This window comes from Orycteropus afer, unplaced genomic scaffold, assembly GCF_000298275.1.
Source record: "Orycteropus afer afer isolate SDZICR_OR568_19922 unplaced genomic scaffold, OryAfe1.0 scaffold00142, whole genome shotgun sequence".
In the NCBI taxonomy this organism is placed as follows: Eukaryota; Metazoa; Chordata; class Mammalia; order Tubulidentata; family Orycteropodidae; genus Orycteropus; species Orycteropus afer.
Genome location: NW_006921729.1, coordinates 3,866,591 through 3,880,902, shown reverse-complemented (window position 1 = coordinate 3,880,902; position 14,312 = coordinate 3,866,591). Strand labels below are relative to the sequence as shown.

The window sequence follows — 14,312 nt, the reverse complement described above, 5'->3', positions numbered from 1 at the left end:
GTGTGTACAATGAAAACAATATCTTCTTTTCACTAAAGACCCTCCTGCCCCCAATTTCTTGGTGAACCTCAGTTTCTTTTCTATTCTTCCAGCAATATTCTATGCATATATAAACATACACACACAAACACATATAACTCACTGCCCTCGAGTCGGATCTGACTCATAGTGACCCTCCTTGGGTTTCCAAGGCAGTATAACTACAGAAGTAGTTTGCCCAACCTTCCTTCTGAGGTGTAGCTAGTGGGTTTGAACCTCCAGCCTTCTGGTTAGCAGTCAAATGTCTTAGGCACTATGCCACCAGAGCTATAAAGAATTTTCTATATTAGTACAAATAAATCTGCCTCGTTCTTTTTCATAATATGCTTTACCAGTTGTTTACTTTCTTTTATTATAAACAGTGGCCATCTTCTTTCTTTGTTCATATGGGCAGGTATAAGGCACATGTCTTGCAGTAAAATGTATAGATAGACCTAAAGTTATGAAATTGCCCCCCATAGAGATGGCTCCAATGACAGATCCATACGGAGACTTAATGGAAGCAGCTGGAGAAATGAGCCTATGTTTGAGGGAGAGATCCAAAACTGGGCATTGAAAACTAGCATAAAGATCGTTTTTAAGGCCATGGTGCTCAATGAGATTACCTAGATGGGGGTTGTAAGGGAGAAAGAAACACCAAAGAGAGAATGCTTGAGTTTGGAGGCAGGAAAGGAAGAAGAAGCCAGAAACAGAAACTAAGAAGTAGCAGTCACTAGTGCCGGAGATCGGGAGATTGTGGTGTCCTGCAAGGCAAATGAGGAAAGCTTTTCTAGGACAGCATAATAAAGTCTGTCAAATGCTGTGAGTGGCAGAGTAAAGTGAGGACTGGAAATTGACTATTTAAATTCAGCAGGGTAAAAGCCTGATTCCAGGGGTTGAGGAGAATACAGGAGGTAAGAAAGTAGAGAAGGTAGGTGTAGAAAAATTTTATAAGGAATTTTGCTGTTAATGGGACAGAAGTTGGAGAAGAACATGGGATCCAGAAAGCCTTTTTAAAAAGTTGAGATATAATCAAAGCATGCTTCCATGCTACTGGACACGGAAAGGAGAGAAGGGGGAAAACACAGGCTTTGAATATGTGAGAAAGGAAGGGATGCATATACAAATAGAAGGAGTTCAGCAAGCTTATGCACTATGATGGACATGAGGGCAGAATACAGGGATAGATTTGCATGCAGATATGCTGCAGACTTAGTGATAGGAAGATGAAGAAGGTCTTTTTGAGAGTGATTCTATATACTGAGTGAAATAAAAATGAGCTCACCAGTTGAGAGGAAGGAGATGAGAGGAGGATTTGGAGATTGGAGGAGAGAGGAGGAAATGAGAAATGGTAGTCTGGAAGAGTGAAGGCTGGGACTAAATACAGAAACATGGCCAGATTTTTGGGCAATGACAGACTGTACATCATGGTCTATAGTAGGACTAGTCAGCATGGTTGTGTACTTCTCTCCAGTCAGGTTCAACTGCTTAGGTGCCGGCACAGATAGGCTGTAAGCTGGCTTTAATCAGGGTTGAGGTTTTGCCAGGCAAGCACAGTGGAGAGGGAGAGAGGCAAGGGAGTTAAGCATCTACTTCCATAGTGATACCACCTCAGAAACCCAAGGAGGAGTTGCTATGAGTCAGGTCCGACTCCAAAGCAGTGAGTTTGGTTTTGAGTTTCTTTGTTGTTTTGTTTTTGTTTTTTTGGCAAGAGCATAGTTAGAGGGACGCACATGAAAATCTAAGTGGGGTAAGTTAAGAAGTAAGGGCACAACATAGCTGATGGGCAGTTAAAAAAAAAAAAAAAGTGTAGGGTCAATGGTTCGGAGGCCTGGATGGGGACAGAGATTGGATTGAAGTTGCTAGAGGTAAGAAGTTCAAAAAGTGGGAAATAGTCTTCATAGAGAGGAAGGACTGAAACGAGATGCTGGAGATGGTGGGCATTAATAATGACAAGGTCTAAGGGGTAACCATGGGGTGAAGACCCAAGGTGATGAATGACTGACAGCTGTTATTGACCACACTTGTGATGCAGAACTTGAAGAGTCTGAAAAGAGGTGCCCAACCTGTTTCACTAACTTGGCTCAGAAGTATCTGATCTGGGAGTGCTGCCCCACATGGGTGAAGCTCAAGATGCATCTGTTTGGGATTGTGACAGACCCCTTTGCGGAGCTCACCATCACGTTGTGCATTGTGGTGAACACTGTCTTCATGGCCATGGAGTACCACGGCATGAGCTACACCTTTGAAACCATGCTACAGACAGGCAACATTGTGAGTACAGTCTGGCACTGCCAGCATTGGACAGCCAGAGAGCTTCTGGGTGGGCGGGGAGCATGCTTTCATTCATTTGAGCACTGATTTAGTCAGCTGAGAACAGAGAAGCAGTGTAAGAGATGTGTGGACACTGAGTGAAGGAAGTCAAACCTGGAGGACTAGTGAGAGCTGATGGGAATTGTGTTAGAATGAATGAGCACAGGAGAGTGGGCAGAGCCCCGAGCTAGGTGCAGCTAGTTCCCTCTTGAGTACTCTGGACTACAATTGCCTTTCCCAAGAAATGATGATTAATGACAGTTTCTCAATTAAACATAATTTATGAACTTGTAAGGTTCCTTCCAGTTCTATTACTCACCTTTTTATGACTGCAAGAAAGAGAGTCTGTGACTTTTCACTGCTGTAATTTTGGGGTAGCTGGGGAAAGAGCTGGGGAAAAGGAAGAGAAGGGAAGGGAAAGAGAGTAGGAGGCAGAGAGGGACTGTGGTAATATGTTTGCTTATATAGCAAAAGCATCATGGAGTCAGAATTTTTCTTTTGCATCTGGTTTAGACATGACGCTACTTTACAATTTTCTCCACTGCTTTTTAGTATTGCTTTTTTCCTTTTAAACAACATTCAAGTTTAGTAAATAATTTCAAAAAGTATTATAAAATTTTTAACTTTCATCAACTTCTAGGTTTATGTTGCTCCCAAATGTTGCATGTAATTGAACTTTCAAAACTGCTAATAGCCGCTGAACGGATTCCACTCTGGATTCTAAGTCATAGATTTCTTCTTGCAAATTTTTCTTTGCTTCTTCTAACATTTCCTATATTTCCTCTTGAGAATGAAAACATCACGAACTTGATACAGTATCATTAAGCAGTTGTCATTTGCCAGAATGATGTCATCATAAGCATCTTCTAAATTTGGGAGCTGTTTCTTTTTACTTCTATTTCTTCCTTTAGCTCTGTGATTCTACTTGCATTCCATGCAAATTTGTGTATCTTTTGTTGGTCTTCAAAAGTAACATTGGCATCTCCTGCAGCCGCTTTCTTCAAGGTGGCCACCATTTTGGGACTCCAGTATTATTTGCTTTCAGCAATATAAAATCCATACTAGATTTTGCTACATGATAAGTGAAGTATCCAACTCAGCAGAAGAGTAACTGCCTGTAACCTCTGCCCCACTATTATTATGCTATAATAATTATGTTGTTGTTGTTGTTGTTGTTATATGTCTGTCAAGTTGGACCCAACTCATAGCGATCCCTCCTTGGGTTTCCGAGGCAGTATCACTACAGAAATATATTGCCCAACCTTCCTTCCAAGGAGTGGCTGGAGGGTTTGAACTGCCAGCCTTCTGGTTAGCAGTCAAGTGCCTTAGGCACTACACTACCAGAGTTATAGCCAGCTTTATTTGGACATTTACTCTAGGCTGGACATTGTTTCAGTTGCTTCGCCTGGATTTTATCATTTTATCTTCACAACAGCCCTATGTGGTCAATACTGTTATAATCCTTTTTCACAGATGGAAAGACTTTGACACAAGAAGTTAAATAATGTCCAAAGTCATAAAGGTGAGTAAGTGGCAGAGTTGGGATTTGAACCCAGGCAGACTGGCTCCAGAGCCTATACTTTTTAACTGTGAGCTTAGCCACCTCACAGGACCTACTACTATGGTCTGTGAGTGTACTTGAGAGTGTGCATGTTAGTATACATGTGCATATGTGTGAGTGTGTGATTATGCATGATTGTGCACATGTATGTTTGAGTGTGTGAATGTGTGTGTACATGTGTGCGTGCATGTGTACATGATAAACAGTAGCTAGGAAAGGTCAGGGCCTTGCCTCCATATCCACACCAGTGTCCACCCCACTGAAGGTGGCCTACCAGGCCTACCAGGAACATCCAGCTCTTCTGACACCATACTGCAGACTTAGGTAGATAGGAGAATCCTAGACAAAAATGTGATAATCTTCCCTAGAACCCTCTCATCCCTCCCATAATGAAAGAGACATGAAAGAAAATCCAGTAGGTTCTGGACTCTGCGGAATCAGTATGCCTTAACTTTTGGCAGCACATAGGCTAAGAAGTCACATTCTGTTTAAAGATACTATGAAAAGGGAACTGGAACAAGAGGGGGACGTTTATTTCCAAGAAGTCAGTATAAGACCACGGCAGATCTTATGGAAGAGACCTTTGAGCCTATACCATCATTTTACAGTTGGAGAAGTTCAGGCTAGAGAGAGATAAAGCCTTTTTCCACTGTGGCAGAGCACAGTGCCATTTTTTAAAAAGAAAGGCATTTGTTGTACCCACGATGAGTCAGGAGCTTTATAAATGCTATCTCATTGAAGTGTCACAACACTGTGATATTATCATCACTTTCACTTCACAAGAGAGAACAAACAGAAGGTTCAGAGAAGTTAAAAAACCTACCCAAGGTTGCACAGCTGGTGAGGGTGGAACCAGAGTTGACCCAGGTCTCTCTTGGGCACAGCACCCCAACCCTACCCCCACCACATCCATTTTCCTTCAGAGCACCCTCTAAAGATGCTCTCTGAATTTCACAGTTGCAGTCATGTGGCATGGCGAAGTCACCTATTTCTCAGCCTGCAATTGCCTGTTTCATAAGCTGGAGAGAAACTTTGATAACATCATGTGAGAAAAAAACCACGTGATCTTAGTCTTTGCTTTCTTCCTTACCAGTCTCCATTCCCTGCTATTGGTTTTATGACCTGGGGCTGGCTCTTATTTCTCTTAACCTCAGAATTCTGTCCTGTTTAAGACAATTGACTTAAAGACACTCAGAGCTGAAAAGAACCTTATTGTTGTTGCCAGTTGCCATTAAGTCAATTCCAATTCACTGCAACCCTATGTGTGCAAAGCAGAACTGGCCCACAGGGTTTTCAGGGCTATGATCATTCAAAAGCCAATTGCCAGGCCTGTGTTCCAAGGCACTTTTTGCTACTTTTCAGCTAGTAGTTGATCACTTAAACATTAGCACCATCCAGGAACTCCTTAAAAAGAACCTTAGAGAAAATATACTATTATTGTTCTTGCTAATAACTATTATTTATCAATGAACTCCTATCTGCCAGGCTCTTTGCTAAAAAGTCCATTATCTCATTTTACGCCTATTATATAGATGATGAAATTGAGTTCTAGAAAGAATGGGTTACTTGTCCAAGGTCACACAAGCTAGGGCTGAGTTGGGATTTTTATCTGGGTTTGTGTAGCCCCCAAATCCATGCTTTTTAACTGAGCCAGACTAGATTCTCATTTACATGATTATATAACAATAACTCTCCTAATGATTGCTCCCACTCACTCCACTCAACATTTCATATGGGAAGGCTGAAGCCTGGGTTCCAATGCTCATTCCCTGAGCACTGGTCCAGAGATTTCTCTATGCTGCCACATTGAGTGTTCCCACCCCCCACACCCACTCTTCAGGAACCCGCAGTTAACATAGATGGTCAACAAAAACAAGATAAGAGGATTTGCTATTTTAAAAACAAGACATTTTCCTACTGCCCTGGTGGCGTGGTGCCTAAGGCATTTGACTGCTAACCAGAAGGGTGGCAGCCACCCTCCACTCCTCAGAGGGAAGCTTGGGCAATCTACTTCCTAGTGATAACCACCTCCGCCTCGGAAACCCAAGGAGGGGTCGTTATGAGTCAGATCAACTTGACAGCAGTGAGCTTGTTTTTTTTGTGTTTTGTTTTTTGTTTTCTTTTGGTTTCCTGACCTAACAGATACCACTGTGATGAAACCATCTTTCCATCTGTAGGTTTTTACTGTATTTTTTACTGCTGAAATGGTCTTCAAAATCATTGCCTTCGATCCTTACTATTACTTCCAGAAGAAGTGGAATATCTTTGACTGCATCATCGTCACTGTGAGCCTAACGGAGCTGGGCTTTGCCAAGAAGGGAAGCCTGTCTGTGCTGCGGACCTTCCGATTGGTAATGTTTTCTCTTGGTAAATTGGGGCAAGTCCCACCCAGACCGAGGAAGCCCACTCTTGAGAGCAGACACCATCTGCAGGGAGCTCTACCAGCCAGCTCCGTCTTCCTCTGCTGTCCATGTGGAAAGGAGGCTGGGTATGGTGCCTGGAGTCTGGGGCCTTGGGCTCTGGTCCCAGCACTTCACTGACTCCAGTGGAACATGCCTTCTCCTTTTTGCATTTCAGTCCCTCTTCTACACAAAGAAGGGACTCCCAATTATGTTTCTTGTTCTCTTATTAAGTAATAATAACAATGGTAATAATAGCAGCTAATACTATTGCACTTAGAATGTGTCAGGCGTAGTGCTAAATATTTAACTAAATATTTAACATACTGGTAAACCAGTTGCTGTTGAGTCAACCCAGACTCATGGCGACCCCATGTGTGTCCAAGTAGAACTGTGCTCCACAGAGTTTTCAACTGCTGACTTTTCAGAAGTAGATCACCAGGCTTTTCTTCTGAGGGGCCGTTGGGTATATTTGAACCCAAATGGTGGGTAAGTAGGTGAGTGTTAACCATTGGTACCATCCAGAAACTCCATCAAAAAATTCTTAATATAAATCACCTCATTTTGTGCTCACAGCAACTCTACAAGCCAGTTGCTTTTAGTAGTCCCATGGATTGAGGAGAATAACTGAGACACTGAAAGGCTAACTGATGACCCCAGAGTCTCATGACTGCTGAGCAAATGGCAGAGCTGGAAGTCAAATCCCAGTTGTCTCATTGCAGAGTCCCAAGACCTTCCCACCACAAGGAGGCCACCTCTAATGCCCTAGAACCTCAAATCACAGCCCAAAATGTCTCAGAGACCCAAAAACTAACTCCTACTAGCCATACATGCTGCTGTTCTCCAAACTCAGCAACAGGAGGGGCTCCCCTATTCAAGTTACTTGTGCAACAGGCCACCTGCTCTTATAAGAACTGCATTTACCTGATTTGTCAGATTACCAGAAGGAGACCCTGTGGTCACTGGGTCTCCCAAGGCCCGAGCAATCTGGAAGAAGTTTGCTGCCTTGCTGTCTGTTGGGAGTGCACAGGAGCCCTGAAGAAATGGCATGGTTAATTAGTGCAGGAAGCTTCTTCTCAGTACTCTCTCACTGACAAGTGGGAGCCCAGTGTCTAGTTTCAGAGAGAAATGACCAAATGAAGGAGTGTGCCCAGCAACCTCCCTAAATTCCAGTAGGCCAGTTATAACAAGTGTTGCCAACTGGTTCAGGGCACAAGTGAGATGCTGGGTTGGAAAGTCTGCTTGGGGTGCTATTGTGGGGGCCAGTAAAACAGTATTGAGCCCTGGACTTGGCTTAACTCAGCTTGTTGTTGTTGTTATTTGCCATCAAGTCAGCCCCGACTCATAGCGACCCCTCCTTGGGTTTCCGAGGCAGTATCACTACGGAAGTAGGAATGCCCAACCTTCCTTCCGAGGAGTGGCTGGTGGGTTTGAACCGCCAGCCTTCTGGTTAGCAGTCAAGTGCCTTAGGCACAATGCTAACTCAGCTTAGAGATGTTGTTGTTGTTGTTATTTGCCATCAAGTCAGCCCCGACTCATAGCGACCCCTCCTTGGGTTTCCGAGGCAGTATCACTACGGAAGTAGGATTGCCCAACCTTCCTTCCGAGGAGTGGCTGGTGGGTTTGAACCGCCAGCCTTCTTAGAGATGGTAAACTCAAAAACCTACAGCAACCAGGCAGGCAATTAAATGAAGGTGGCCAAGGAGGAGATGTTGGCATCAGATATTTGCCCTGTCTAGGCAGGGCAGCAGATACTCAGTCCAGCCTCAGTGAACCCAGTGTCATGTACCACTCGGCTGGCGGGGGGGGGGGGGCACTTATATGGAAATCATTGTGACTTGTGCTCCTTTGAGTAGCCAAAGATACAGCCTTGTCCATTATGGTCAGTTTCTGATTTTTCATTAGAAACCACAAATACAAAGTTTATGTAAATATTTTTAATATTAGCTACCAACTGGATTTTTTTTAATTATAAAAGTTAAACAAAACATATCCTGGGACACATTTGTGCCATGGACAACTGGCCAATGACATCTGCCTGGGGTGATGATATCTTCACCATCCCATGGAAGAGAAGGGCAGAGGTGGGCTTGCAGAGTTCTTTATTCATAACCTGGAAACTTTAAAAGATAGGAATCAAGTTCAATGTTTAGAATGACATGATGACAGAGGCAAATGAAGACAAAAGCCAGGCACCTAAGCTAATGGTCAGTGTAAGATATCCATGTACAAGCATTGAGCAATCAAGATTCTGTACTTCCTGTCTTGGGAGGGTCCAAAGTTAGCTTCCTAATAGAATGTGAATATTTTTTTACACTTGGGGAGAGAAAAGTTTGGTGTCGTAAGGTTTATATACTACTTCTGTTCTGTTTGCATGAAGCTTAAAGCCCTAAACAGCCAAAGTAGCCAGGTTTTCTCCACAACTTGGGCCTGTAGGGCAGGTGTGTGCTCCTCTGCTCCCTCCTTCTTGAACCTATCATGCTGGTCAACTCACAGTTGCCTAACCACAGCCACCAACCTCACACTTTCTTGAGGTCTGTTTGTCCCTCTCCTCTACCAACTCTATCTTCCCTGTTTACCTAACCTAGATTTCACGGCTCCTAAGTATTATTTTGCATTGAAAATAAGCTCAACCACCGTTCTCCATGCCCCTTTGCATTTTGTGCTTGAAAAACGCAACTTTAGAGTTGAACACAAATGTCCCCTTCCACGATGCCTGTACCTGAGCTGTGGCTATGACTGGAGAAAAATCCCATAACCCAACTGATTAGTTTTATTGTGAAGTACTGTGACCACAAACCTCAAATGGATACTCAACATGGCCCCAAAACCTGCTATATTTAATAAAATCCAAGTTACCTAGGTTACATGGTTTCCTACACTTCAAATGACTGTTTCATGCCTTTTCCTTTCTCCTCCATCTTCTTACTTCCTCTCCCCCCAACTTAACCCCATTCACCCCCATTCTCAGCTGATCTTGATCTGATCTTGCCCTAATACTGAACTATGAAAATAAAAGCCTTTTGGAGAAGAATGCCCTTATCCTCACCACCAAGACTCTCCATGGATATATCTGCACAGAACATGTCTGTATTTGTCCCAAGATAATAGAAGTGTCCCTACTCAGGAGTTCTGGACCCCATTCCTTCTCTCCTTCTCAGTTATCACCCATCTCTCTTATGAATTCTCTCTTCTTACTGATTAATTAACAATTCCCAGCATTCTAAAAACACACTGCCTCTTCCATCTTAAAAAATAAAAACCTCCCTTTTCTGATGTGTTGCTCAGAAAAATCTCTCCAATGAGTGACATTTTGACTCTCTCATCTGTCATTTTCCCCTTCCCTTGACCATTTCTAATGTGGCTTCTGTCTCCACTCCACTATGATGGCTCTTCTCGGATCATGTCACTCATGGTTTCCTTTTTTTTTTTTTTTTCAATTGTGATTTGGGTGAAAGTTTACAGAGCAAATTTGCTTTCCATACAGCAGCTCACATAGACTTTGTCTCATGACATTGACTGCAATTTCCCACAATGCAACAGCTCCCCTCCCCATAGCCACCTCTTCCCTGTGTCCTTCCTACCCAAGCACTCCCACCCCTCCACCCCCAAGCTGTCTCCCTGTGCATACACAGCCTTTCTATTCTCCCATGATTGATCTCTCCAAGGAGTGTATCTACCTCATGTAAATATTCAACTCATATGCCTGTCTTTTGTTTGGCTGGAAGCCACAGGAGTGGGTTCAGTTCCAGACCTTAAGGGCAGCTGGGGGCCATAGACTCAGGGGTTCCACCAGGCTCTATCAATCAGACCAGCAAACTTGGTCCCTTATTTATTTATTTATTTTTATGATTTTGAATTTTGTTCCACACCGCTCTCGCAGTCCATCCAGAATCTCCTACATAGATGCCCCTCTGAGTGGTTGACAGTGATCGCCAGGCATCAACTTGTTCTTCTGTTCTCATAGTCATATAGGCTGAGGACTGCATGGCGTACCAGTTGCTTGGACTAATTGTTTCCATGTGTCTTTGGTTGTCTTCATTCTTCTTTGCTCTGGATGAGGAGAGACCCATCGTTGCAGCTAGATGGCCACTTGCAAGCTTTTAAGATCCCAGTTGCTACTCGCCAAATTAGGATGGGGAACAATGTTTTTGTGTAGTATGTTATGCTAATTGAGCTTGATGTCCCCTGCGACTGTGGTCCCAAGCCCACAGGTCCAACTACTCATTCCCTCTGGATAGCTGGCTATGGCCAAGAAGTGAATACAACCTTATCCCTTGTCAGCTCTACTATATACATGGACATTCTTACAGAACATACAAATATATTCATAGAAACACGTGTGCCAACCCCACACATGATCATGGGCACACTCCCTCCTGCATAGACATACCTAATATTCAGCCTGTCCACCCATCTATCCACCCATAGATCAATGTTTGCCTTCACTGACAACGCAGTACTATATTTGCAAAAGGGTTCATCTTTGTTGTCTATACCTCCCATGCACCTCTCTGTGTCTTCATCTTCCTCAATGCCACCATGGTGATCACTCACATTTGGTACATTGCCCTTCTCTTCACCCAAATCAGTACTTGTCTCTACTGATCTAACAGTGTTCACCCCCTTCCCCTCTCACCCCTGGTAACCAACAAAGAAAATTTCCTTCCATATATAAAACTTTTCTTGGCTTTTTACAATAACAGACTAATACAATATTTATCCATCTGTGACTTATTTCACTGAGCATAACATCCTCCAAGTTCATCCACGTTATGTGGTGTTTTGCAGATTCTAAATTATTCTTCAGGGTTCCATAGTATTCCATTGTTTGTATGTAGCATAGTTTGGTTATCCATTCATCTGTTGATGGGACCTTGGTTGTTTCCATCTTTTTGCTATTGTAAATAGTGTTGTGATGCACATGGGTGTGCATATATCTGTTCTTGTCCTGGCTCTCACTTCTTTAGGAAATATACCTAGTAATGGAATTGTAGGGTCAGATGATATTTCTAATTCCAACTTTTGAAGGATCACCATACTGCTTTCCACAGTGGTTGTTTCATTTTACAGTCCCACCAGCAGTGTGTAAGAGTCCCAATCTCTCCACATCCTTGCCAGCATTTGTTATTTTCTGTCCTGTTGAACTTTGCTACTAGTGCTGAGGCCAGATGGTATCTCATTGTTGTTTTGATTTGCATCTCTTATGGCTAATGATGGTGAGCATTTCTTCATGTGTTTGTTGGCTGCCTGAATATCCTCTCTGGTGAAGTGTCTATTCATGTCTTCTGCCCATTTTTTAATTGGATTATTTGTCTTTTTCTTGTTGAGGTGCTGGAGTTTTCTATAAATTCTAGAGATAAGTCCCTTGTCAGATATATCATTGCCAAATATTTTTTTCCCAATCTATAGGTTCTCTCTTTACTCTTTTGGAGAAATCTTTGGGAGCACATAAAAATGTAATTTTGTCACTTGTGATTTTTATATTGCCATATCCAAAGTTTGCTTTTATGTTCCAAACTTAGTTTCTCAGCAAGCCTGAATACAATAACCACCCTGTCCTACTTGAAACACATTCTTCTTGAAACACTCTTTCAGATTTTCTCATACCTCACTGGGTGCTCCATTTTGGTTCCCTTTCTAACCCTTCCTTCTTGTCTTAATTTATAATACTTAAGAGCCCCCCAGGACTTTACTTTCTTCTTCATCTCCAATGATTCTCTAAGAGAGTTGTAAATACCAACTATACATTTACAACTCTAAGATCTGAGATCCAGAATTTTATAATTTTAATTCCTTACATGCCCTCTTCATTTGGATGTCTAGTAGTCACTACAAATTTAAATTATCCACAAAGGATTTATTTACCACCCCTCCCCCAGACCTCCCCAGTCTGTTTATTGGCACCACCAATAAACCATTTACTCTTTTAGACAAGCCAAAAACAAAACAAAGATTTGTCCATGATCCTTCTATTTCCCTCATCCCTCACTTCAAATCCAGGTCTTTTTCATTATAGCTCCAAAATATATCTAAAATCTGTCTACTTCTTTCTATCTTCACTGTCCCCACTGTAGTGTGAGCTATAACTGTCTCTCACTGGACTTTTGCAACAGCTTTCCAATAGATCTTCCTACTTCTGCTCTTACCTCTACAGCAGTCCTCCACTAAGCAGCTACAGTGATCTTTTAAAACTGTAAATCTGATCATGGCCATTCCTTCCCTATGACTCTTCAGTGTTATTGCAATAATTGTCAATCCTCTGAGAATAAAAACCAAAGTCGTTATTATGGCCTACAAAGTCTTAGGCATAATCGAGCCCTGTCCACTTCTACAAATAATCTCTCTCTTGATCACTTTGTTCCAGCCATAAAGGCATCTTCTGTCTTTATCACACATAACAGAACTTTTCCTAGCTATGGATCTTTGCACAATTTTCCCCTCGGCCTGGAATGCTTTCCCCTAGCTCTTCACTTAGTTTATTCATTCTCATCTTTCCAGGATCAACTCTTATGTCACCTCCTCAGAGATGTATTCCCCAACACTCCCAAGTTGGAGTGTCTCATCAAATTAACCTGTTTTTTCACAGTATGAAATCATTCTGCTATTCCATTAGGCAAGAACCTGTTTTCCTATTTATCATTCTCTCCCATAATCCTAGCACAATGCCTAGCACATAGTAAGAACTTAATAAATATATGGTGATAGATTGATAGAAGGAAGTAAAAAAAAAAAAAGAAGGAAAAAGAAAGAAACATAAATTTTGTGTGCTCATTCTTGCTTTTTCGCCCTCCAAAAATAACACCCTTGTTCTCACTATTTAAGGCCTTGATCTATTAGTCCATTGGTCTACCCTTATACTCATACCATACTTTCTTAATTACTGCAACTTTAAATGTGTCTGTGTCTAGTAGGGAAAGTCACCCAACTTTTTCAAGAATACATTGGCCCCTAAGTTTCTGTATTCATTCTAGAATCAGATTGACAAGTTGCATACGTAAATACTACAGTACTACCACTCGTCTGTCAGCTTGTCATTCTGTGGTGACTTGTGTATTGCTGTGAGGCTGGAGGCTATGCCACCAGTATTTCAAATACCAGCATGGTCACCCAAGGTGAACAAGTTTCAATGGAGCTTCCAGACTAAGACAGACTTGAAAGAAGGAAGGGCCCATCCACTACTCAAAGAATTGGCCAGTGAAAACCTTATGAATAGCAGTGAAACTGTCTGATATATTAATGGAAAACTTTGTGAATAGCATTGAAACATGGTCTGATAACAGTGCTGGACAATGTGCCCCTCTGGTCAGAAGGCACTCAAAATACGAATAGGGAAAGCTGCCTCCTCAAAGTACAGTTGACCTTAATGATGTGGATGAAGTAAAGCTTTTGGGACCTCCATTTGCTGATGGGGTATGTCTCAAAATAGGAGGAAACAGCTGTAAACATCCATTAATAATCAGAGCATGGAATGTATGAAGTATGAATGTAGGAAAATTAGAAGTTGTCAAAATGAAATGGAAAGTATAAAGATCGATATCCTAGGCATTAGTGAGTGGAAATAGACTGGTTTGGGCCATTTTGAATAAGACAATCATAGGATCTACTATGCCAGGAATGACAAATTGAAGAGCAATGGTGTGATATTCATCATCACAAAAAATGTTTCAAGATCTATCCTCGAGTACAATGCTCCAAGTGATAAGATAATATCCATATGTGTACAAGGAAGACCAGTTAATATTATTATTATTAAAATTTATGCACCAACCACTAAAGCCAAAGATAAGGAAATTAAAGATTTTTACCAACTTCTGCAGTCTGAAATTGACCAAATATGCAATTAAGATGTATTGATTATTACTTGTGATTGGAATGCAAAAGTTATAAACAAAAATTGTTTTTATTTTATTTTATTTTATTTTATTTTATTTTTATTTTATTTTAGTTGTAAATAAAAATTGTTGGATAATATGGCCTTGGTGACAGAAATGACACTGGAGATCACATGTTAGAATTTT

General features: G+C 41.8%; 1 protein-coding gene and 1 pseudogene across 1 annotated transcript in view; one reads left to right on the top strand and one right to left on the bottom strand.

The window, feature by feature from the left end:
* SCN10A (sodium voltage-gated channel alpha subunit 10) overlaps positions 1-14,312 on the top strand; it is a 151,534-nt gene that overhangs the window by 81,689 nt on the left and 55,533 nt on the right. Inside the window, exons 13-14 of the mRNA XM_007945755.1 lie at positions 2,054-2,292; positions 6,070-6,243. Coding sequence (XP_007943946.1) covers positions 2,054-2,292; positions 6,070-6,243 — 413 coding nt within the window. The remainder of the gene's footprint in view (positions 1-2,053; positions 2,293-6,069; positions 6,244-14,312) is intronic.
* LOC103201100 lies at positions 2,951-3,347 on the bottom strand (annotated as a pseudogene).